The sequence below is a fragment of the Aythya fuligula genome, chromosome 5 (genome assembly GCF_009819795.1).
Source record: "Aythya fuligula isolate bAytFul2 chromosome 5, bAytFul2.pri, whole genome shotgun sequence".
NCBI lineage: Eukaryota > Metazoa > Chordata > Aves > Anseriformes > Anatidae > Aythya > Aythya fuligula.
In genome coordinates this window covers 26184635-26209828 of record NC_045563.1, presented here as the reverse complement: position 1 = coordinate 26209828, position 25194 = coordinate 26184635, and the positions used below count along the sequence as shown (strand labels likewise).

At 46.7% G+C, this 25194-nt stretch overlaps 1 protein-coding gene across 5 annotated transcripts in view; it reads right to left on the bottom strand.

The window, feature by feature from the left end:
• Positions 1–25194, bottom strand: part of IFT43 (intraflagellar transport 43) — a 50472-nt gene that overhangs the window by 5486 nt on the left and 19792 nt on the right. For all 5 annotated transcript variants that reach the window (XM_032188434.1, XM_032188435.1, XM_032188437.1 and 2 more), the window contains 3 exons: positions 13116–13148; positions 12689–12735; positions 342–414 (listed from right to left, as the gene is read on the bottom strand). In XM_032188434.1, the coding sequence (XP_032044325.1) occupies positions 342–414; positions 12689–12735; positions 13116–13148 (153 nt within the window). The remainder of the gene's footprint in view (positions 1–341; positions 415–12688; positions 12736–13115; positions 13149–25194) is intronic.

The window sequence follows — 25194 nt, the reverse complement described above, 5'->3', positions numbered from 1 at the left end:
GTGCATGAAAATATGTGTGTACCGGAGGCATTTGTTATACATGCAACCTTAAATCAAGCAACTCCTAACTTTTCACTTACATTTTGCAATATCAAATGTGTTGCTCTAATGTACTTTTTGTATATATAGAGAGAACATGCAGTAATTTCTATCTCTGTGTAGTAGGAACGAAGTTTCCCCTGTTCAGCCTGGAGCCCCACTGTCACAACACACGGCATCGATTGCTGCTGAATGGCCATGCCACCGACATCCACAGCACATGAGATGAAATGGAGTTTAATTTCAACCAGCCATTTCGCACTGCAGATGAGAGCCTCCAGAGCACCTGGCAGTGCTTTTACCTGGGGGGAGCTGCCACTTGCATGGCCAGATCTTCCTCCTGGACTTCCTCCAAGTCGGGGATCACAGGAATGTCTGCAACAAGAGAAAGCAGCAGCTGTAAGTGGGAAGTGTTGTGCTCTCCTCTCACTAGACAAAGGCTCCCTTGCTTCACAGATATGAAACAGCCTGTCTCTTGTTAGAGGAAAACATGAGGCAGTTATTTAGCAATGATTAAAAATATATTGTTTAATATTAAAAAGAAGGTAATAAAGCTTTAATGCTTGGAGTCAAAAGAAATCTGACCAGAGAAGCAAATTCAGGCTGGGTAGAACTCAATAGCCATGGACTGAATTTGAAGACAACCTTAAAGCTGAAAAAAGCTGGCTGCCTACCTGCCATCATCCTAAGACTGGCAACAACTTGCCTCCTATGCATGATTGTTTGCTCAGCTCAGCCACCAGTTTCCTAGAATCTGTTAGGAATGAAACATGGGACAGAAACTGGGAGAAGCCATGTGAACCTGCATGTTGAAGGGGATGCTGGCGGGGTCTCAGATTGTGCAGTGGACTTTGATCTTTCTGATAGTTGAGGAAGGAAGTGCTGGTGGTCCAGCTGATACAAAGCCTAGGGAAGATGCACTGTGTTGTAATGTCAGAAATCTTTTCATTTTTTCCAGTGTGAATCCGGAATAGCTGATAAAGGTCACTAGATATTCCCAGCTTGAGGACTGTGGCTACTCCACCTAAAAAAGGATGCTAGAAACAAAAGAAGGGAGGAGAGCAGAAAAAAAACGGGTGCACAGTGAATCCTGCTAAAAGAGCAAGGCTCGGGGAACACTGGATGCTTTTTGGTCTAAGTTCTGTAAACATTTGGAGACAGAGAGAGCAAAAAAGGAGAGGGGAAGAAAAAGGAAAGTAACTGGAGGAGCAAAGCAAGGACAGAATATGCTAGCACAGAGCTCCTTTCAAGACTGAAGGCTATTAAGTTCTCTGTGGTCCCTGAGCACTCAGACTGTGGAGATGGTCAGCTCTGGGAAGAGGTTTCCCTCACACACGGTGGGGACAAAGCTGACCCCTCAGAGTGCTGGGGCAGGCAGGCTGCTCCTGCCTCTGCCAGCAGCGTGGGGCCGTGTTACTGCCAGGCCACAGCAGGCGGCCAGGCCTGCCTTTGCCCAGTTCTGCAGCCCAGGCTGCCATGAATATTCAGGAGCTGGAGAGATGTCCCCACCTGTGGCGCTCTGGGCAGGGTCTTGCTGAAGAGCCCCTTGTCCGGCCGCCTGTCAGAGCTCCGCAGGCTCTCAGCTGCCCTCTCCTGCCTGCCGTCCCCTCCCGGGCTCACCGGGGTGGGAGGCAGCCGTGGCCCAGCTGCACGGGGCATGGGTCAGCCCGGGCTTCATCGCCGCGGCCGTTCGGTGCCGCCACACAGTGGGATTTCTCACTAATTGGCTGCCGGGTGGAGGGGCTGAGTGGGACGGCGGCTGCGGCGAGAGCCAGGCCGAGGCGAACGGCGGTGACAGCTTGGACGATCTCAGCAGAGCTGTGCCTTCGAGCTCCCCAGCCACCCGAGGAACAGGTGCCTGCAAAGCGGCTTTCTGGCTACGGCGAACTTGCCAAAGACGTTTAAAGGAAAACTGCAGCAACAGGCCTCCAGGATGGTGCGTGCAAGAAATGCCTCGCCACGGTGAGAAACAGCCCAGTCTCTCCAGATCTATTTCATCCCTTTCATCGGGAGACTGCGAAGGCTGCTCAGCAAACAAAAGGAAATGAAGAGCTACTACCCCCAGCCACCGGGCAGCATTTCCTATAGGAGAGGGTCAGATCCTTCTCCTCTTTTGGCAGCACAAGGGTGGAAGGTGTTCACAGCAAACTGAATTTCTTCACACAGTGTTCTTTTTGGGGTCTCTTCTTCCTGTTTTTTGCCTTTGTTGATCTCTTTTTGAACTAGAGAAAACTGTAAAGTTCGTGTTCTCATCTGTGATGCACCCTCCATTTTTGCAGGTTCCTGAAGAGTCCTGGATTTGCCAGTGCTGATTTTACCTCATTGCCGTCAAATTCCACGGAGAGATTCCCAAGCACCTTGCCCAGTATCCTCTACTCTGTATTACCAAAATGCAGGCAATCACATAGAAATTCTTTCCATAAGAAATTCAAGGCTCCAATATTTTATAGGCGCTTTGAAAATACTACAGACAGAAAAAGTAGAAATGCTCTGGGGGCTCCTTCCAGCCCCTCCAACAAAGGCAAGTGCACGATTGTTCTTACTGCAAAGTGCAGGTGATTTTGTCCATTTCTAGGCTGAGGCAATGCCCTTTAGGACTGTCAGACTGACAGGAAACAGAACAAAAACATGGCAAATTATAAGAAAATATCAGCTCCCTAAGCTAACTGCTATCAGTAGCAAATCAGGCCTGAAATATCTGGGTCTTAATTTCACTTGTTGCTCATAACCTCCCCTTCCCTCTGCCAATTCCTGTGGTGCCACATCTCCACAATCCCTCTCCTTTCTGTCTCCTTACAGTTCTCAAAGTATCTCCTTTCTCACTTTATTAGCAAGTAGCCAACTTTCCCCCTCACTCAGTCTCCAGCCCCCTAATCACTCTTGTTACTCTTCTTAGGGTTTACATCTCTTTTTTTTTTTTCCAGTAAGCTTTTTCTCATAACACAGCCAAGTCATGGCACTATGTCAGCTGTACCACATGGGCTACAGTGCTGCAAGAATATAGGCATATTATTTAATATTCCCATTAGGTGTAGTGAGACTACTTATATGTAATAGTAGTACCTACAGAAATTTCACAGGACCATGTTCTCACAGCCTTGCAGTGCAGCACTCATTCAGCTGGAAAAGGTTTCAGGTTTTTCCAACAACAAGGCCCCATTACAAACTCTCATTCTGTGTTCTTTGCCCTGTGACCCACTGTTTTCCCTAATGTTGAGTGTGTGGGTTTCAGCTCATTCCCCAGAACACTGACAAGCCTGTGTTTTTGGTGGGGAATCTTACCACATAATTTACTGCCAGGCTCCCGTGCCTGGATTCAGTCCCCATGTACATAAGCTTTAGAAATAATCTCACAACATACCTACATGGCAAGGAGCTGCCTGTGTGCAAAAGGGAACACTTTCATGGCTATCACGTCTCTGCAAGCAAGTGAACTCATGGCCTGGGCATTACGAAAACAAAATGTTTTGAACATGAAAAGAAGGGATAGTCTCAAAACCTGGAAACAAAAGGTGATTCTCTGCAGACTAGCTTTAGGTTTTTCTTTTTTCTTTTTCTTTCTGCATAATTTGGCTGCATTTGGAAAAGAGAGAAGACTACATATCATTTTTAAACAACTATTTTTTTTATCAAAACTGTAGGCAAATCTCAGAAACCACATGAAAATCTCACAGCCTCAGCTTTTCTTCCCCCACTTTCACATTCTTTCCTGCAGACTTTGAAATCAGAACAAACTGATATGATAATAATAGTAAGAAACGTTAAAATAAAACTTGAACTACTAGTGAAGAATTTAAAATAGGGCAACAAACTGGGTACAAACCACATTACTGACCTTGGTTTTCCAGCTGGCCTACAAGCCCTGTGCTATAGAGGAATGCTTCCTATGCAGCCCCCCTCAGGTGGTCTTCCCCAGGCAGAACTCCTCTGAATCCCCATTTCATATGACAGATAACGGGAAGAACATTCCTACAAATAGCACTCAACTCCCCCTGAGTATCCTAATTTCATTTGAGCTGAAGGGAAGGGAGAACAGGTGGGCACACCTGCCAGGTAGTGCTTTAGAAGCAGAAGAGATGTGTATGCAATAGAAAGTGGAGGGGGTAACAAAAAACAATCACTGTGTACAGTCACCTTAAAGAGAAATGGATGAGGCTTCTCTTTATTGCTCAAAATAACTGGGAACACAATAAAACAAAGCCTTCCCCCATAGATTTCTCAGACCCAAAAAAAGAAACAAGATATTAGCTTCAGCAACAGCTCATGGTAGAGATGTAAAATACTGAGCACTAAATGCTGGATGACCATTGCAGACTCCCCTCTATCTCCTAGGTGATTGTGAACAATAGTGAACCGTCAAAAAATGAAACCAAAATCAGTGCATCCACAAAGACTTAGGAGACACCAGGACCAATTATTGGCTAACAGGGGAGTTGCAATATACTGCACCAAAAAATAAACAAGGAATAGCCATTTTTAAAGCAGGGCTCTGTGTGTTCATGCTAGAGTGCATGCAGTACCAGCACCTTTTTGCCCCTTACCAAATGACTTACTGACAGCCGAGGACAGCAATGGAAGAAGGTGACAAGCAGGAGAGGGAAGAGCCTGCACCACCCTACAGCCCCATTGCTCCTGCAGGTTGTGGAGTTGCACTTCCCCTCCCAGGCAGAGCTGATTTTTGGTTTAGTAGCAACACCTGCAGGCTGGGTCCCTCAAAGTGCTGCAAGCTCATGGTAAGATCTGGTCCTGACCCCACAGAACCGAATTCTTTGTTAAAGTGGGGACAGGCAGAATCTGTTCAAGGGCAGGCAATAAATCAGTGTATGTAAAAAGCATGTCCCAGGTCAGGCCTGCAGTTATTCAGCAGTGTGGCTGCCACTTACTTGCTCACCGAGCTGCTTGAAGAGCCAAAACCCTGCCACACCTCAAAATGCCTCCAAAAGAATGCCTCCATCACACTTCATCTGATCCAACTTCTTCCAGCCAGGTGAGCCTTCCAGAGGCCAGCACAGAGCAGGCATTCCAGCAGCAGGGACTGAGCTGTCCTCTCTGTTCATTGCCACATCCAAAGAACAAAAACGGCAGCGGCTTCTGGAGCTGGCAGTCCCCTGCCGCTAAGCAGGCATGAGAATGAAACTAACTTTAGTTTAAGTTACTCGCTCCTAAAATGTAAAAACGAGATAATTACAATATCTCTGCTGCTGCAAAACTTTGTTTTACTGAACGCTGTTACCTTCTGCATCACGTTTGGGGAATTTTAAACAGGCAAATGGAAGAAGGTCTGATTGAAGATGAAGTTAAGTGAAAGAAATTGGTCTCATTTAGCACATGACAGGATTCATCTGTGTTCTCAAGTCCACTGAGGTAGCATCATGGGCGTTTCATATTCATGAGCTGCTGCGACACTGTGTCCCCTCATTTACAAAGCACCGTGTTCAGCAAATTCTGTCCCTGTGGACACTCCGTGCATTTCATGGTCTTGTCAGAGAGACATCAAACACTTCAGTAACCAAATACCAGAAAATGGCTTTAATTAGCGCATCTCAATGCAATAAATAATTTTTCTCTCTAAGTGGAAAAATGGAGAATTAAAAAAAAAAAAAAAAGGATTTTTTAAAGAAAAAAGTGGAAAGCAACAGGCAAAAAAAATCTTCAAAAAAACATAAGGAACAAGGGACACATACAGCTTCTGCTGAACACACAAACAAGCTTGAAGCCTCTTGGAAGCTTTCTCAAGAGAGCAGCAGGCAAATGGAGAAGATAAAGAATACATCTTTGGACGCTGGGACATTAATTTCATAGGGATACCTTTCCCTGATTGAAACTGCCCTAGCAGCGGGCTGATACTGAACAGCGTACGTGCCTGATCAGCCAGCAGGGAGATGAAAACAGCAGGGTAAAAAAGCAGGCGGTACCACAGCTGCTACGGCGCTGCCTTAAAAGCTGAGACAAGCAGAGGATAACCTGCCTGTCCCATGCCCCAAAACGCCCTTTAGAGAAGAGAACGGTAACAGCACAACCTAGGCAGCTGAAGGGAAAAGTCACACAGTGGGCAGTTGTCAGGGGAGGCACAGGATGTGTGTGGGTCATGCAGTAGATGCAGTGACGACCCTCCAGCCTTACCTTACAGAGGCACCAGACAAAATCATTTTTAAGTCAGCCACAATGCTCTGATGATACTGCCAGCTAGATGGAGGGCTGCCTGGGAGGTCGGGTGGTTCACCGAGACATCCCGCTTGCTTTGATAAAGCACCTTCCTGTCTCAGACTGCTCAGCACAGTGTGACTTGCACCTCACGTGACACTTTGCTGGGGCAGGCGTCAGGCACATTTGCTGCTGCCACAAAGCCTCTGCTCGGTTTCAGTCCCTGGGAAGCATGAAGAGAGATAGAGTGACACTGCTGCAATGCCAGGAGCAAACCAAGGAACGGTTTGCTGCGATGCAAACCAAGGAGCAGTGTCAGGTGAGTCTCTGTGCTGGGCTTCACCAGGCAGTAGCCTGTGCTGTATTGTGCAAGAAGACCAGGCACCAGCAGCTTGAAAAGACGAGGAACCTTATAATGTGCGGGGTTTTCACCAGCAGCAGAAGACAAGTGGACTGGAGGTCAGGCTCAGGACCCAGCATCCAACATATTCCTGAGGTTATCGGCATCTGCAGTGGCAAGACACCTCCTAGCCTCACCAGCAGCCCACTGACAACGTACTGTCCCTGCCCTCCTTTCTGTAACGTCTGTTTTCCTCATTTCAAAGCTGTTCCCAGCTCCTTTGCAGTATTCCCCCACTGAGACGCACTTAGGAGGTGGTGGGGCAGCAAACGAGAAGGCACGAGGTACCAAGGGAGGGTCTGGTGAACTCAGGAGCACAAAATCCTCCCCAGTAACACCGGAGATGAGTGATTTTGTGTTAGAGCTTTAGTGTGGCAGAGAAAGAAGCTTCTCAAATGCTCCTGTGGAAGTATGTTCAGGAGCAGCCGTTTCTGATTTTATTTCATCCTCTTCATGTAACGCTGGAAAAACAAGACAAACTACATTTCTTTTATGCTAAATCCTTCGGTTTTTTTATTTTTTCTTATATATATTTATTAAAAAATGCCTCTTTGATCGGCGGCACCCATGACATTTCCACATCCAGCAACTCCTCAGAAGCCTCCCTCCCTCCACACAAGGCCACCGCTGCTGACAGCCAGCTGGGTTTGATCAGAGCCACTCAGAATCGGATTTTCATAAGACAGATGAGGAATCTTACTGCTGCTCTCTCTCATATCAGATGAGAAACTAAGGGGGAGGGGGAACGGGTCCTGAGGGAACGACACTACAATCAAGGGCTACGCGGTTCTCTCTCTGTCCCTCCACTGCTGCAATTTTCAAAGAAGTTTGCCTTAGGCAGTTTTAAATGATGGTGTCTCAATTCTGTAATCATCTTTCAAGAGCTTTTTCTTAAAGGGTATTTTAGGTAAACCTAGTCCGTCAACTACACTTATGGACTCAGCAATCACAGGACCAATATGGCTCTGTACCTACCATGTCGCAGAATTTAGTGGAGGAAGATGCTTAGCCAGAGGATTTTTTCAGCCCCAAACAAGCTGTGCTTCCTCCCTTGCAATTAAACTGCCCACTGCCCCCTGACAAGTGGTTAGTCACTCCAAACAGCACTTCAGCCACATCCCCTGGGGATATGTTATCTGCTCCACCCCATCCACTCTGCCTGCCAAGACAGAGATTTCCTCGAACACCAGAGGCTCTAGATCCCCATGTTGTCAGCAGTCCCTGGAGGACTTCAGGCTGGACCAGCGGTAGAGGGGAAACCTTCAGGTTGGTCTGAGTTTGCCCTTCACTGCCCTTGTGCAGAGATTCGGGGCAGTGCTGTAGGGGAGCAGCCAAGGGAAGCAGCCGGTGTGCTCACAGCACCACACACGGTCACGGTGCAGAATCCAAGAAACTCAGCCGTTTCTGTCACCCTGCCCCAGGCTCCTCTCAGCCCACTCACACAACGTCCCAAACACCTTGTTTTCCTCTCGGTCTCCATTGCACTGATGCTCAGCACGTTGAGTCCATTCAGCTCTGCCCAAACTGTTCCCAGTGCCGTCTCCTGAGCCTCTGAAGCTCCCGCTCACCATCTCCCTGACAGTTCCTGCAGTTCCTCTCACCCTTCTGCCTAATGCTTGGTCAGTAGAGCTGCTTCCTCTGTCACAAACTCCTTGCAGCCACAGTCCCTGGAATCCACCAGCGCTCAGTGGCTTAAAACAGCAGCTCTCCAGGGAAGCAACCACCAAACTTTGTCAGGAGTGATGCAGGCAGCAATAACCCACGCCCTGCTCTTACTCTCAGTTCTGTTTGGAGCAATTTCATCATTGGTGCGTATCTGCATGCAGTTTGTGAGGTGTTTGGTTTTTTTATGGCTGTGTTTATTCCAGGTGCCAGATATCCTGTGAGGGCCGCCTCCCACCTGACAGGCAGATGTCACTTCCCAGGAAGATGCAGGGACCACGGCATGTGCCCATTTCTTTCTCTATTTTTTTTTTCTTTCTTTCTCTCTCTCTTTTTATTTATTTATTTATTTATTTTCATCCTGTTCAAATGCAAAGGAGCTACTGCCACATGCTAGAAGGGTAAGAAGTCCTTCTAAAGGTTTGACATTGTATAAAGAGGTCTCACCGTTTGCTCTGCTTCCTTCAGGAGGCTTCCCAGCAGGCAGGAAGGGGTTTTGCCTTGAGGGCACAGATCTAGTGACTGCCTCCCTGCAGCTTTCCTCACCTGCAGGTCAGGTTCAGGTTGTCTGCATAGCACAGGCAGGCTTTCATTTCAATCAGCTCTCTCATTCACACACACTATCTGCTTTAAAATAACAAGCTGTTGTTCCCACAGACAGAGAATCGCACGTGTCACAGCCCAGTCCTCCAAGGGAAGCCCTGTACTGGGAGCTGTGCATCCCCCGAGTAAGAGAAAGAAAAGGGGAAGGGACTTCTGAAGGGAACAGTCTGTGCAGGAAGGGGAGCTTGCAGAGAGGTGCCGATCTTAGCTAATAAGCCCACACTGCAGTGCCGAGGGGAAAAGTCCAAGGGTGATGTAGTGAAGAGACAGGCGTTGAGGGAGTGCAACCCAGCAGTGCAGAACAGGTGGACGAGAATGGAACAAAGGGGAAGCTTGTAACCAGCATGATGAAGTAGTTTGCTGACGGAGAGCTAGAAAGAAATGACAATACTTCTCACCCCAGCAGGAAACAGCCCATTGTAGCTGCATGTCAGAATGAGACACACAAACCGAGTAAAGCCAAATGAAATACCCAAGCAAAGCAGAAGCGGTGTCTCTACTATCCTGCTGGAGAAAGGAGCAAAGGGAGGGAAAAGCCCTCTGATGTGAACTCAGTCATCCTGTCCTCCCACTTTATGACAAAGAATAGTTTATACTGGGGAGAAGCAGATCTTGGATGCTACTGAAAAGGAAATAGCGCTCTGCAGATAGCACTTCTTAAATTCTGCTGATAGTCTCCCATCTCACAGTTTCCCTGCTGCTCAGCGCTCAGTCACTGCTGCCCATTTTCCCTGTTGACATGGACAGAAAATTGAGCAATTACCCTTAAACTCCTCTCTCTCAGATTGCCCAGATTGCTACATACATAGCATTAAGCCCTCAATTGCCCCTGGCCAAAACTGACTCAACTGGGCCTGTCCTCTAGGAATTAAACACCTTTTTGTTGCTTATGAAGGTTTATTATTCCTCAAGTTGTGCTGCATTAAATCCTGTTAAAGCAGGAGCCCACGGTGCCGAGGAGCTGGGCCCCACCATGCCAGGGTTTAGCTGGACACACATCAGCCTAGCAAAAATAGGTTATCCATTTTCTGTGCCTATGTACTAACAGGTCCCAGTGTCTGTTCAGGAGGATGGGCACTGAGCTCAGAGCAGGAGCTGTAGGAAACCCAAACACCCACCAACTAGACACACCAGAACTAGTGCTGGAGAGACACTGCCCTTTTTCAAATCAGTCTTTCCAGATTGGAGTTTTACAGGAGCACATGGTGCTGCTTTTAGTCAAACACATTTATTTGCTTCCTATAAACTCAAACCTGGCTCCTTTTTAAAATGGCTCTCTTGTCCTGGGCAAGAAGAATTCCTACATTAATTCCTATCTTCCTATATGAAGAAAAAAAATGGATTAAAGAAAATGGATTCTGAGCAAAGCCTGAACCAAGGTACTTACTTCATTTGTAGGATTTTGACAGTCTGTATTGTACATTATGGATGACTTGCACCTTCTGGGTTTTCCTGTGCACCTGCAAGGAGTGGCCAGAACTGCACATGGTTCCGTGCTTGTCCCTGTCTGGACCACCCACTTACCTTCCAGGTTATTTTAGTTTTTCCCCAGCCTTCCCACAGCCTGTGAAGCAACCGTCCTCTCCCCAAATTCCATGGAGATGAGTACTCAGATGCTATTTGATGCACAGTGTGAATGGTAGTGAGAGAATTCTAGTTTTACTTCCAAAACTACAATGCATAATAAAACCAAGTCTCCACTTGGCTGTGTGACCTTCCCTCTGTTCTCCACACACTGAACTGTAGGCTCTCTCCAGGGCCTCTGCTTTTTTAATGCTTCCTCCAAAAGACTCCAAATTCCGAGCCTCTGGTCATTAGTGCCATACAAATGATCACAACCGAGCACACTTTAGATACGTAGGGCTATCTTTTTAAGTGCATGCAGTTTTGTCTTTGGTTCTTTCAATAAAAAGGTTGGACGGGGGGCAAGCAATGTTAATGGAATGGTAGAGCTAACCTTTCTAATGGGTTAAAGGAAGGCAATCCAAACGTCTTGGTTGTCAGCAGCAATCAGCAGGCAACCACACCTGTTCACATTAAGGCGTACAAGCTAACACATTATGCAGCACAAAATAACCATGACCCATCCTTGAGGACCCACACGCCAGGAAGGTCTGTGTGAAGGGGAGGCCTATATGGCTCAGTTTACAGCACAACTGCACAGTGCTGCTCCCTGCCTTCTACACTGGGCAGTTATTTATATCTCTCGGCTTATTCACAAAATTAGTTTTAATTAGGTTCTGGAGTTTGTTTGTACGTCAGTTTTCTTCAGTGCAATTACTAAGCCCACACGGAGAGCAGCTCTCCCAGAATTAGCCTGTTTGCACTCCCTGTAGATATAGGACCACAAGCATGCAATGCACTGATCATTTAGAGATTTTCCATATGGAAATTAGATCTACAACCCAGTGCACCTGACTGTACTAGAAACTACCTGGGTACAGACCGTAGCAAGATTAGCAGGATTCTTCTTCTAACCCATGCATACAATCTAAAAATGAATTTTGACTAGCAAACAATCCAAAATCAACCATTAGCTATAGGTTAGGTACAGGTAAATAAGTGAAGTGTAGTATGACTTACCGTGTCTTCATAGCACATTCTGTATCAATTCTAGTCTGTGCTTATTACCCAAGGTGTGGGAGCACTAAAAGTCACATGCTGCTACCATGTGGCAAGCATTTTTACACTTAGTTAGCAAAGAAAGTTGTACTCTGAATATAAGCCCAAGTTTCAACAAGAAGGACAGCATATATGCAGTCAAACAGCTATTCAGAACAATCAGCCTCACTGATGTACGCTGAAGTCTATGAAGCCCAAGAAACTTCCCAGGGGGAAATCAAGTCTATTCTGAAGATGCCAGTGCTGTAAAGGTGCCACTTGTGGCAGTCATATGTTGTAATGCTTAATTTGTCTGGAAGACCCAAATAAGCCTTCTACTTAGTCTCATTAACCATACAGATGTCTGATCATTTGTGACTCCTACTAATACCTCAAATACTTGGAGATATTTTACAGATGCAATGTTTTATACACAGTATGAAGTTCTTAGCCCTTGAAAATTTAGGAAGCTCCTAGAAACTTCAAAGAATTTCTACGTCTTACGGGCTTATATCTCTGGAGCTTCATACTGTGGATTTTTCCTGAGCATTTTCTTGGTTTATCCAGTTCTAAAAGAGTAAATGATATAAGCTATAAAGAAAACTAGTATTAAGGCAGGAGTCCAGTAGATTTCATAGCAGCCTGTAGAGGGATGGGGTGGAATAACCTACCAGTACATACGTTTAGCTTATGACCTCAGATATTGCATTTGGCAAGTGGATTCTTTAAATGAAGAATTCTCTCATGACAGAGGCCCCAAGAGAACAGTGCAGGCACTCGTCCTGACTGCCACAAGACTGGGGTGTTACCATAAAACACAAGAGGGACTTTAAGTAGAGCCTGCTCTCACCTAAACTAGGGGACAGCAGTACTTTCTATCCCTGCCCTGAATCTTTTATTGGTCCCTCTTCTTACCCCAGTGCACTATTCTCCATATGAAGGTAATCACAGAGAAAAGTGTTCCCTTGACGCTTTCCTTCTTCCCCAAGGCGTTTTATTATTCTGTTTTAATGAAGAACCAGACTTAGACTACAGACTCACTTCCTCATCCTCCTCTCTATCTCTTTTGCTCTCTCTCCCCCTTTCAGCAGCTGGGGAACTTCAGCAGCTACCACATGTTTCCCCTCCAGGGTGGTTCATTCCCTTGCCATTTCTAACCAGATGCCTCTGCTCACTTTACTGGAGAACCCCCAGACATGCATGAAGGCAATTCTTGCAGTCAAGTAGGTAATACCTTACCTCCTCCATCACTTGATACCTCCAGGCTCTGCTGCCTGAGACGATGGCTGCAGCAAAACACAAGGAAATAATTTCAAATGCAAGGCCAGAAAAGCACCTGTGTTCCCTTTTTCCCCACTAGCCTTGTACCTGATACAAACCCCTAGGTTACTACACATGGCTTAGACAGCAGTGGCTGGGGTGAGTCTGCTGGGAAAGCAGATGCTTCTCCCTCTTTCCATCATATGGGAGTGACGGAGCCATCACCTTCCTCCACACCCAGGGAACTACAGAGTGACACGTACTGACCCACACTGGGACACACAACATGAATTCATGCCAAGTAGTTCCAGATCTTGGTGTACATGAATTTAGAGTTTCATGCCCCTTCTCCGTGAAACCAGATGTAGAAGTTGTAAAGGAAGTCTTAGCAACAACGGGAACTTACTCTTCTACTTCTTCTGCATGCTTTTTTCCTAACCTGTAAGACAAGGAAAGGTTTATGTTTAGAAAAGGCTAGAAAAAAGCTTATAAAAAGCACACCTTTCCCTATATAACTCTTAATGTGCAAAACAGTTCCTGTACCCAGGTCTGATATCACACATCCCACATTTCAAAAATTCTGAGTAACCACTGAGCCAAAGTCCCTGAATGCATCAGGTTAATGCTGAATCATTTAGATCCCAAAGACAGCCAGATATCCCAGATACAGTGAGAGCCACACACACTTGTTTTTTGTTTTTGTTTTTGTTTTGAGTTTCTCAGATCCTTTTTCATCCTCTCTGCCATCAGCTGTGGGTAAAGTTTGCCTTACCTGAGTACAAAGGTCAGCACATCAGCAATGAAGAAGGCATACTTTTTTTTTTATCTACCCCTGAGAGATCAACAGGTTCTTCCTGCCCCTGGTTGTGCTTAAAGATTATCTGGTTGCCTTTGTAGGCTAGGAGCCCCACTTGAACTGGCCAAGTTGAGGTCAGACACGCTGTCGTTGCAGTAAATCAGGGTTGATCCAGCTGAGTTAACAGGAGTTCATAATAATAACGTGGAGGGGGGGAGGCACTGGCAAATGGCAGCTCCCTTGCTCTCCACCCCAGCAAGCCCAGAAGTAATTCAGTTCCGATTAGGGACGCTTGTTCAATATTCAAAATGTAAAACATGGAGGTTGCTGAACCAGCACTTTGAAAAGTTAATTAAATGCCAGGTTTCTTTTTAGCAGATACTCCATCACTCGCTGATTGCTTTGGCCATTTTGCAGAGTGAAGTTTCATCTCTATGCGTTGGGAATAAATATTCTCCCCTCCCTTAAGTCAGGGCACCATGACAAGGGATACAAGGGGCTCTCCCCTACCACATGCACTGTCCCAAGACACGCCAAGACGCAAGAGAAGCTGCTTCATTGCCTGGCACGGCTCCTTTCAAAGCAGTTGCATGATATGGAGCAGACTTTTCATCAGTTCTCTGTTCCAGCAGGCCACCATCCTCTTCTAGTTCTCCTGTGAATAGTCTGCTCTTGTAAGAGCAAGGAGCAGGACACAGAGGATGTCTGGCTATGAGAAGGAGAAAGCCCCTTGTCTCCACTGCTCTCCTTGGAGCTTGCAGTCTGTGAGAAGCTAAAAATGAGACAGAATCAGTGATCTGAGCTCTATAATATCCACTGCTATGGTCAGAACTGCAGCCATATAAGTGACATCTGCACCCAAGCTTTCAGCTATATCTGCAGGCTTCTGTTCATGACAAGGCAGAAGCACAATGGAGTTGGGGAATTCAGGAGTGTTCTTTCAGTAAGAAACATTTGTCCATTTGCCTCCTTTTCCCTGGTTTGTGAACCCCCTAATACTATGGAGAGAGGAAGGGATGGCTCTAGAGAGCCCACTGCCAGCTCATGCTGGTGTATGGAATCTGAAAAGACAGATATGAAAAGATGATGCAAGATTCATCTTATTTTATCTCTCTCCCTCCTTCCTTCACAGAACTGCTTCCCACACCCTGTCTTCAGACCCTTGCCCTCACAGTGGGATCATTTCCTGGAGGTTCAATCTAACCTCTTCTTAGCACGATCCCATACTCTTGATAATTGTCCAGCCCCAAATAAGCCTTTTCTTTCCATCAGTACTCACGCTTCTTACATCCTTCTTCATTGCCTGTCCCCAGGCAAGAGTGCAACACTCCACATGCTTATACTTCCCAGGAGAGGGCCTTGCTATCCCCATAAGCAATTTCTCTTTCTTTTTCCTGAACTCCCTGTCATGGCAGGTATCCAGCTGGCCCAACGGGAAGGCAGTTGTAAGTTACTCCTAGAGGCAGAGACTATTATGTGCATTCTCAGACTTAAAACGTTCCCAGCTTTTCCTAGTTATGTTAGAAAAGGACTCATTGAGGGCAATAAGCTAACATACACAGTGAGAATTCACCTTACTGATCTAGATGACTCCAAATCTGGGCAGCTTTGCTGTGGGTCCCAATGCCCTTGCTTGGGTTTAATATTCTGCCCTCACATTTTCATATTTTGTACAATGCACTCAGACATCTACACAATTCTAGAATAGTGTAGTTTCAACATTCCCAAAACCTTCTGCAGATTTGCCAAATAGCTTTACTTCATTATGAAATAGCTGCACTGTATTGGAGAAAATTGTAATTTGGGGAAAAAAGTCATAAGCAAGGAGAGGACAAGAGTACTGCCTGCTTTAACGCTAGAGTCTGGGTGTTAGGACTCCCATCAAACAGGACAGTTCTTTCCTGGGCAAGCTAAAGCCCACTGTCAGCCCCTCCAGGGGAATGCCACAGCCCCCATGCTTCAGGACACAAAGGTGGCAGTGGGTGATGCCAGTCTCTCATTTTGACAGTACTGTGGTTTACACAGAGCATTTAACTACCAGGGGAAGTAGAGCAAGAGCTAGAAATGACTGCTGTCCTGTTTAGGAGACATCTGCTTTCAGTCACCTGCTCTACAGTGGTTTGTTAATATATGACTTGGAACAGCATCAATTGATGAAACTGGCATTTCAAACCAGCTCACAGGTAGAGGACTATCTGGGATTTATGGCATGAAATTTCTGGAGTGCCAGCAGGAATTGCAGGAAACCCTATGTTGCCTTGATGACCAAGCTATCAGGTAAAGAAGACACCAACCAGCTTACTATTCCCTTTTCTTTTTTTTTATGGAGCCTTAAACCCAAAGTCTTCCTTTTGTTTTGTTTAATGGCATGTTACTTTGTAATTCCTTGTTTCAAGCTGGAAAATAAAATTACAAAATATTCTTGGTTTGTTCCTAACTAGCGTTTCGCTTTTTTTGGCCCAACTGCATTATCTAAATCCACCTAACAAAGTGACCCTGAGAGAAAAGACAAGCTTTGCCCCCATGTCTTAAAGTTAAAAACCTTCAAGGCAGTAAGAGAAGAAAGGTGTTAACAGACCCTCAAAATGTGCTCTGCCTCCAACCCTGTGGACTTCATAAGCTTAGCTGAGGGCTAAGCAATAGATGGAGATACTACTCCTGCAGAACCAGCCCCCTGCCTGTCCCTGTGGTCTCCAGGTGCATTGGAAGCCCTGCAGGCATTCTTTGTGAAGTTACCACACTGCTTTAAGTATGCTGTTGTACTGAGTCCTGAGAACTGGCTCAGCTTATCAATGCCAACTGCACCATGTGGAGACCAACATTTCATCCTGCAGGAATATCAGGCCTGGCTACACAGCATCCTCCCCATCCACAAGGGCACAGCTTTCTAGTGATGAGTGGAAGCAGGCACTGAAGAAACCGGACTGTAAACTCAAGACAGAATTGACAGATTTCCTACTCTTTTCTTGTGCTCTCAGCAGCAAGTGTGCTGCCCTGGTCTGTTTGCTCCAGCAGGAGGCACAGCACAGGGAAGGCAGCAAAAAGCATCCACAGAATGAACAACTGTGTAAGAACTATAGAATACAACACAATACAGTACAATAGCTCTGCTGGAAGGGACCTCCAAAGATCATTGAGTCCAACTGCCCGACCACTTCAGGGCTAACCAAAGTTAAAGCAGATAATTAAGGGCATTCTCCAAGTGCCTCTTGAACACTGACAGGCATGGGGCATCAACTACCTCACAAGGCAGCCTGTTGCAGTGTTTGACCACCCTTGTGGTAACAATTTTTTTCTTACATCCAGCCTGAATCTGCTGTGGCATGGCTTTGTGCTGTATGGATACAACCAGTTAATTAAGGGCAAATAAAATAATGCAATCCCGTGAGCAGTGCTCAGAAACGCACTGCTGTATTATTTTCCCAGTTGACTGGCAGCTAGCAAATGTGATGCCCATCTACAAGAAGGGCCGGAGGGCAGACCCAGGAAACTACAGGTCTGTCAGTTTGACCTCAGTGCCAGGGAAGCTCATGGAGCAGATCCTCCTGAGAGTCATCACGCAGCACTTGCAGGGCAAGCAGGCGATCAGGCCCAGTCAGCATGGCTTTATGAAAGGCAGGTCCTGCTTGACGAACCTGATCTCCTTCTATGACAAAGTGACGCGCTGGGTGGACGAGGGAAAGGCTGTGGATGTGGTCTACCTTGACTTCAGCAAGGCTTTTGACACCGTCTCCCACAGCATTCTCCTCAAGAAACTGAGTGCTCTTGGCTTGGACTGGCGCACGCTTCGTTGGGTTAGAAACTGGCTGGATAGCCGGGCCCAAAGAGTCGTGGTGAATGGAGTCAAGTCCAGTTGGAGGCCGGTCACTAGTGGCGTCCCCCAGGGCTCGGTGCTGGGGCCGGTCCTCTTTAATATCTTCATCGATGATCTGGACGAGGGCATCGAGTGCACCCTCAGTAAGTTCGCAGATGACACCAAGTTAGGTGTGTGTGTCGATCTGCTTGAGGGTAGGAAAGCTCTGCAGGAGGATCTGGATAGGCTGGATCGATGGGCTGAGGTCAACTGCATGAAGTTCAACAAGGCCAAGTGCCGGGTCCTGCACCTGGGGCGCAATAACCCCAAGCAGAGCTACAGGCTGGGAGAGGAATGGTTGGAGAGCTGCCAGACAGAGAAGGACCTGGGAGTGATGGTGGATAGTCGGCTGAATATGAGCCAGCAGTGTGCTCAGGTGGCCAAGAAGGCCAACGGCATCCTGGCTTGTATCAGGAACAGTGTGACCAGCAGGGCTAGGGAGGTGATCGTCCCCCTGTACTCAGCTCTGGTGAGGCCGCACCTCGAGTACTGTGTTCAGTTTTGGGCCCCTCGCTACAAGAAGGACATGGAGGTGCTTGAGCGGGTGCAGAGAAGGGCGACGAAGCTGGTGAGGGGCCTGGAGAACAAGTCCTACGAGGAGCGGCTGAGGGAGCTGGGCTTGTTCAGCCTGGAGAAGAGGAGGCTCAGGGCGACCTTATCGCTCTCTATAGGTACCTCAAAGGAGGCTGTAGTGAGGTGGGGGTTGGCCTGTTCTCCCTCATGCCTGGTGACAGGACGAGGGGGAATGGGCTTAAGTTGAGCCAGGGGAGTTTTAGGTTAGATGTTAGGAAGAACTTCTTTACCGAAAGGGTTGTGAGGCATTGGAACAGGCTGCCCAGGGAAGTGGTGGAGTCACCATCCCTGGAAGTCTTCAAAAGACGTTTAGATGTAGAGCTTAGGGATATGGTTTAGTGGGGACTGCTAGCGTCAGGTCAGAGGTTGGACTCAATGATCTTGAGGTCTCTTCCAACCTAGAAATTCTGTGATTCTGTGTATTATACACCAACTGTCTGCTGCATTATACACCAACAAACATCATTTTTTGTGAGGGTGATACCTCTGTTTCTCTCATTCCTTCCAGTAGATTCTGGATGGCCAAAGAACATGGACTGACCCTGTCACCCTTACACTTCATTTCACTTCCAGACTGTCTGTGCTCCCAAACAGGACCAAAACCTTAGAGTATTCCCTCAGGCTTTGGCCAGCTGCTGATCCCCTCTCTGTTTCATGGTGTTGAATAAAAAAGAAATTGGGCAGAAGACCCCCGACAGATCACAGTTCACCTTGCTAGGCAACTCCTACTACACAGCACCTATTTCTCTCCAAGCTGTGTGCTGGGGCAGAAGATATAAATCCGATTGTGCTCTCGAGCACTGAGTTTGCTCAGTTGTGGCCAGCTGGAATCCTCCCTCTATGTTAATGCCAGGGGGTTGAGCCTCAAAAACGAGGCTTTCCCCCACCACCACCCCAGCGCCCAGCTCAGCCGGGTGGGCGTGCTGAGGGGTGAAAGGCAGGTCTAATGTAGACATGATCTCCCTTAAACTGTTTCTTTCTCATTTAATGGCCTACCACGGAGATCTAAATGGAGATAAAGTAGCCGGGCTCAGAGAACCGCCAGGACGCTATCTTTATGCGGCATGACAATGTGTAGTGCTTAATTACACACCGTTAACCTATTTTAGCAGGGGACATCACTGGGACGAATGGGGGGGAAATGTCCTTGAAACCTCCTAATGCCCACAGCTCGCGGGGGCCGCGGCTGGCGGAGGGGGGCCGGACACCGGCCCCTCACCCTACAGGGCTCCCCCACCTCCTCCCCGGGGCATGGGGGCAGCGGGGCCCCGGTGAGGGGGGGGTACCGGGCCGGGCTGAGCCCCGTGAGGCGGCGGAGGCCTGAGGCGGGCCGCGGCCGCCCTCTGGCGGGCCGTGAGGGGCCCTGTTGCCGTGGGGTGGGCGCTGCACGGGGCCTGGCGTGTCTGAACGGCTTCTAGACTAAAAGGGGAAAAAAAAAAAAAAAAAAAAAAAACAGGGAAAAAAAATGTCCTGGTGTTGGAGATGTGTCTTGTTGGGAGAGAGCGGAGCAGACAGAGGGGCTGTTCTGGGCAGCGTGCTGCCTGTGTGCTTCCACCCAAACCGTACCCACCGGTGTGGCTTGGCGCAATCTGCAGGGAGACACGAAGCCTTTCGCCTCAGGGGCACAGACTGTAACTCAGGTCTAGGCCTGAGGGAGGGGAAAAACATGATTAAAAAAAAAAAAAAGGACATTGTACTCTCTTGCTCAAGTATTTTTTTGGTGCCCATCACCACAGCGAGTGGGTGGTGAGCCACGAGTTGCAGCTTGTTTAATAGCCTAAGGCACAGCTGGTTACACAGCCCAAATGACGCACAGGCACGAACTGATCGGCTCTCCCAGCTCTCCAAGTGTGGGCCTCGGCCACTGCTCGTTTGCTGAGGCATAGGGAGTGAAAAACGCTCATCAGAGCTGTACAGAACTACAGCCTGTGCTGGAAAGCACTACCACAACCTGTCTTCTCCCCTATGCCATTTCACCTTCCTTGGGGCTTTCTTCAGTTGTTCAAGTTTCTACCCCCTCTCCCTGGGCTGTGGCAGCCTGGAGAAGGCAGGTTTGCTACAATAAAATCAGGGAGTTAAATCTTCACATCTTCTAAATCAAGGCAGGCTTTGCCGTCAATTTCATCAGAGCCAGGACTACAGCAAGCCTTTATTTTTGTCATTGCATGGCACCTCACAGCCCTCTGCTTCCAAACATTGGGGCACACGGATGTACATGTATGTCTGCATCTCCTCAGTGGGGTTTTGGGCAGACACACATTTGTGGTACCCACAATGGTCCCACCGATGATTTTCTAGCACCTCACAGGCTCCCTGGGGTGCCTGGCCCGCACTGCCCAGAGCACTGCATGGGCAGAAGAAGGACCTGATAGATGCTGTGGTTAACCAGCTCCAGATGAAGCAAGCTTATGAGGCACTCGTTATTCAAACTGTAACAAAAAATGTTGTTTCTCCTCATGTCCCAATACACAGGCTTGCTTTACAGAAGCAAGTAAGGAGGAAGGCTCTGGCAAGCAGGACTTTAGGAACTGGCACGAGGGAACAAGCGGACAGCCGGAGTTCACAGGGGTCACTGAACCTCAGCCTACTCACTGCAGCAGCCCCGTAACAGATGTTCCCAGGGCTCCCCAACTCGCTCACTGGTAAAGAGCTGACCAGCAGAGCTGCTCAGAGCTCCCACTGAGCAACAGAAAAAACAACAACACTCAATACAAATTCCTGCTGTGTGGGAAAACAGCACTGCAGTTTCTGGAGGTATCCACCACACATCTTCGTTCCCTGAGAACAGGGGCTCCTGTCCAAGAGATCACGTCTTCGGTCTCCAGTAACCACCAGGGCCAACTCTCACACCAAATGGCTCCTGAGGTTACAGGAGCACTGCAGTTTCCATTTAAAGGGAAACATACAGTGCTGATCCCCATGGTTACACAGAAAAACTGACTGCTAAAGGGGACAGAACTAGAAAGGAACGTAAACGAACCCAAGCTTGCTTGCCTTTTTTTTTTTTTTTTTTTTCCAAATCCCACAACAGAAAACAAACTCTTCAGCCTCTAGGACCTGGCCAAAGTCCCTTTATTTGTGATTGGCCTCATTGAAAACATTAAAAAAAAAAAAAGAGCTAGGTATTTGTTACTGAGTGGCACCTTGTGCTATCATCTGAGAGCCACAGTTCTGAAAGAGGGCATTTTAAGAACTTGGGTTAAGGACTTCAGAATAGTAGAGGGGTGATATGGGGTTGGGGAGGTCAGAGAGGGAGATAGGGTCAAAGCAGTAGATCAGATCATCTTAGGTCTCTTTCCACAGGTAAACTGCATTAAGTCAGACTCCACAGTCAATTTAGAGGTGACTTACAAAGGCCAGACAAGATTTTAGCCTTGGCTTTGATATATAGAAAAAGGTTGGTTGCAAATGGTCTTCAAGAGGATTTTGCTTTTTTAAATTCAAAATATTTGGGAGAACAAGGATGGTCTCCCGTGGGTGTGCTGGTAAATTCCTTGGAGATGCAGAGAACTAAGGAAGGAAAATCAGAGAGACTTCACCGTGAGCACACTTTGCCACCTCAGCAGCTTATCTGGACTGTTACCAAAATGTCAGACTCCCAAATTTGTCATGCAAACTCCATTGTCTAGGGTAGCTAGATTTTACAACCTCATTAGCTCTTCAGCTGCTCTGTGTCTTTCAGGAAAAAGCCAAAGAAAACTTCACTAATAAAAACAAACATCAGCAGAAATATAGCTTTAAAAAAAAAAAAAAAGTCCAACTCTTTTTCGAGGTTCCTCTGAGCACTGCAAAGACACAAGTATGGGCATAAGCCTAGCATTTTCTCTTTGCAGGAAACCCTTGCAAGTCGCTCTGTGCAGGATTAAAAGGAAAAAAAAATCCCCCATCACAGCCATGCTACTGAGGGATTCTCAGGTGACTCTTTTGTCTTTTAGGGAGTTTCATTTTTCTGCCAGTTATCTTTCCTGAGTCTAAACAGAAACACCAAGGAGAGCTCACCCCAGCAATGACATGGAGGGACAAGAGGACAAGAGCCTGTTAGCATTCCTGGAACATCCAGCTTATTAAAAAAAAAAAAGAGAGAGAGAGGGAGAGAGAAGGAGAGGAAAAAACCCACCCTGGGCCTGCAGACTGCAGCTTAGCGCCATCTTGATGTCCTTGATGCGTGCCGATGGTGTGGAGGCGGCTGGCACCAGAACAGCCCAAGAGAAGGAATGAGAGGCCAATGGAGATTTATGTGAGGAGAGTGAGATGGACAAGGTAAAATTGTCAGGAGGAGTTGTTAGAAAGTAAAATATATTGTGACAATTCCACTCCTGCCGTTCATCAATAAACTGACAGATCATTTAGTGTCAATTAGGAGTGATAGATGGACAAGTCCCCATGATCCTGGGCCAAAATTAATGGCTGGGAGGGAGAGGGTGATTGAAAATGACGGCTGACATTGAGAGGAAAGTCCTGAAGGTCCCCAAGGGGCCATTACTTGCCTCATTCCCTTGCAGATCAATGCAGGGACAAACCCAAAAACAGACACTTCAAGACAAAACTTAATCAGACTTCCTTTTCTTTCGTCTCCTTCTAAGTTGTGCCCCCTCACTTGGTAGCCTCAAGCCTTTGTACCTCCACTGTTCTCATCTCTGAGGACATCCACAGATGGCTGCAGGATGCAGAGGGAAGCTGCTGTCTTCCCCACAGCCAGAAGCCTGGCTCTGCTCCTAACATGGCAGCGTCACAAGGAAGCCCAGCCTGAGATTTATCTCAACATTGCTGGACTGGGAGTAGAGGGCAGACACAATGACATGAGCTTTCCCCTGCCACACCAGATAAGAGAAACTCATGAGCTCTTTACTACTCCCACTTGCAAGCCAGGGATGGCCAGAGGTTCTATAAACCAGACACTCTTGAGGATCATTTCATATAGATACGACACAGGATAGTTTAAGCCCATCTTTTTGAAACAGGAGGTTTTTAACCTTAGCTACCTCTAGAGACCCTGAATCATAAAAAACCTTAATCTCTTAAATAACTTTCCTCCAGCTCCAGGGTGCAATCTCACCATTGCCCACCCTCCAGAGCCCTAAATTATGTCTACACATTGCTTGGGTTACCAAAGCTGTTCCGCTCTAAAGGTCACCTCAACTGCATCTACTTCCTTCTGACAGGCCCTTGATATCCTGTGAAATGCATTCCTGGACACTGTACCAACACGTGTTCCAAAATGTTCTGGTTATTCCCCTAAACAAGCCTTGATTATTCCAACTCGGTATGACCTACCCCTCAGAAAGGAGGAGAGATTTCAGCTGTGGCTGGAGCACCTGTTGCTAAAATGCCAAGATTCCTATAGAAGAAAGGAGACACAAATGCAGGCACTAGAAGGGATTTCCTCCTGAAAGCAGCACTTGCTTTTTGCTTGGAGGGCCCACCTGAAATGAGCTATGTTTATTCCACAACAACCCCATCTGCAGCCTAGAGAACTGCATGAAATTTAAGGGGCTCACCACAGGGAGGTTTCAAGACCAAAGGGAACAAGGACCCAGGTAAACTGCAAGTGCCCCTAGAAGAAAAGAGAGAAAAAAAAAAAAAAAAAAAAAAAAAAAAAAAAAAAAACATACTAACAGGGACAAAAAAAATGGAAGAAATTCTATAAGGATAAGGAGCTATAAGTAGTCAGATAGATGAGATCAGCACAAGCTGGAATTAAACAGATCTTGGAAGCACCTCTCCTTTGTCAAATCCTCACCAGTGTGCAAAACTGAGTTCCCCTTTCCTTTTCCCATTGGCAGGCACTTTGTGTTTCTTCCTTCTGATGCAGGAGATAACTCGACAATAAAACCTCTGCTTTGCTTGTCACAAGTGTCAACACTGATGTCATTAAGGACATCAGCACAGCCTTCAGAATGGCACTTGGGCTCCATCCAGTGGTTGGAGAGCTGCTTCTCTAGAAAAAATCTGATGTAATTACTGTTATTTATATAATCTCAGCAGGGTACTAGGACCCAAGTGGCTGCCTAGGCTCTTGGCTGGTCCCCTTTCCTGTAACACTGCGGCTCCAATATTGCTGGGGCAGCCAGGGGACTGCCTCGTCTCACAGAGAGCTGTTCTCTCTCTGTACAAACTGAAGTAAGTCCAGCAGATTCAGTTGCAGAGGGCCCTGTCAGTAAGGAAAAAAAAGATGCTTCTGTCACTACTTTGCACCATTTATTTGCTGATAGCAGAGGCCAAGTCTGAGGGTTTGCTCAGACACTTATCTGCAGTGCTCACTACTCCCCATATTTACAAAACTGAACTCCTAGTAATGACAGATGTTTTACAGAGGTACTGGGAGTCCAAAGAAATCTCTACATGCCTGACTTTTGAAAACTTATCAAAAAAAAAAAAAAAAAAAGAAAAAGACATCATTTCAATAGTTCAATAGTTCTTGGGAGTTTAAAATTCTGACACTATGCTATGGAGACTTGTGATAAAATTACCTTATCTTACTTGCATACAATCTGTGCAAATTAATTTTAAAACCAGTTACAGACTGGAAAACTTTGAGGGGTCTCCTCCTCTTCTTATATTGCAACAGTCTGAGACAGCACTGGTCTGATGGAAGGAACAAGTAGGATGGTGAGAATATTTGCAAGTTTACCAAGGTATGACAAGATCTGGGCAAGTAAGGGACTAGGAGGGAGCAGCAAAGTTAGAAAAAAAAAAAAAAAAAAAAAAAAAAAAAAAAAAAAACCACATTGCAAATGAAATTTTACTCTAACACGTCCCAAATGGAAATAAAAAGAACAATTTCAAGTCATCATTTCACACTGATAAGACTTTGAACTAGAAATATAGCAGAAAAGGGTTTAAGTATCCTGCAGGGAAAGCAACAAGTATGCAGTTGCAACTGGCTGAATCTGTCAGAAACAGAACTAAAAGCTTAGACCTCAAATAGAGAAGAGAACACACAGACAGTGACAAGACTGCTTCACAAGTGGCTGCAGCATCCCATCTGGCCCACAGCATATTCACACAACACAGAAAATCTAACTGCAGCCACTCTGCTCACCCTTTCTAAGCAAAAGATCACAGATTTCAATACTGGCAGTTCAAAATTACTTCGAGAAAATTACTGAAAGCAGTACACTTCCCAAGCATAGGCTCAGTTACACTGCCATAGGAGTCCTTACAGCTGCATCAGATGTATCAAAAGAAGCATGGTATTTTAGTGTGATTGCTTCTCTCATAGTGAAATTGGAGCAAGTCAGCTTGATGGGCTTCCAAACTGAG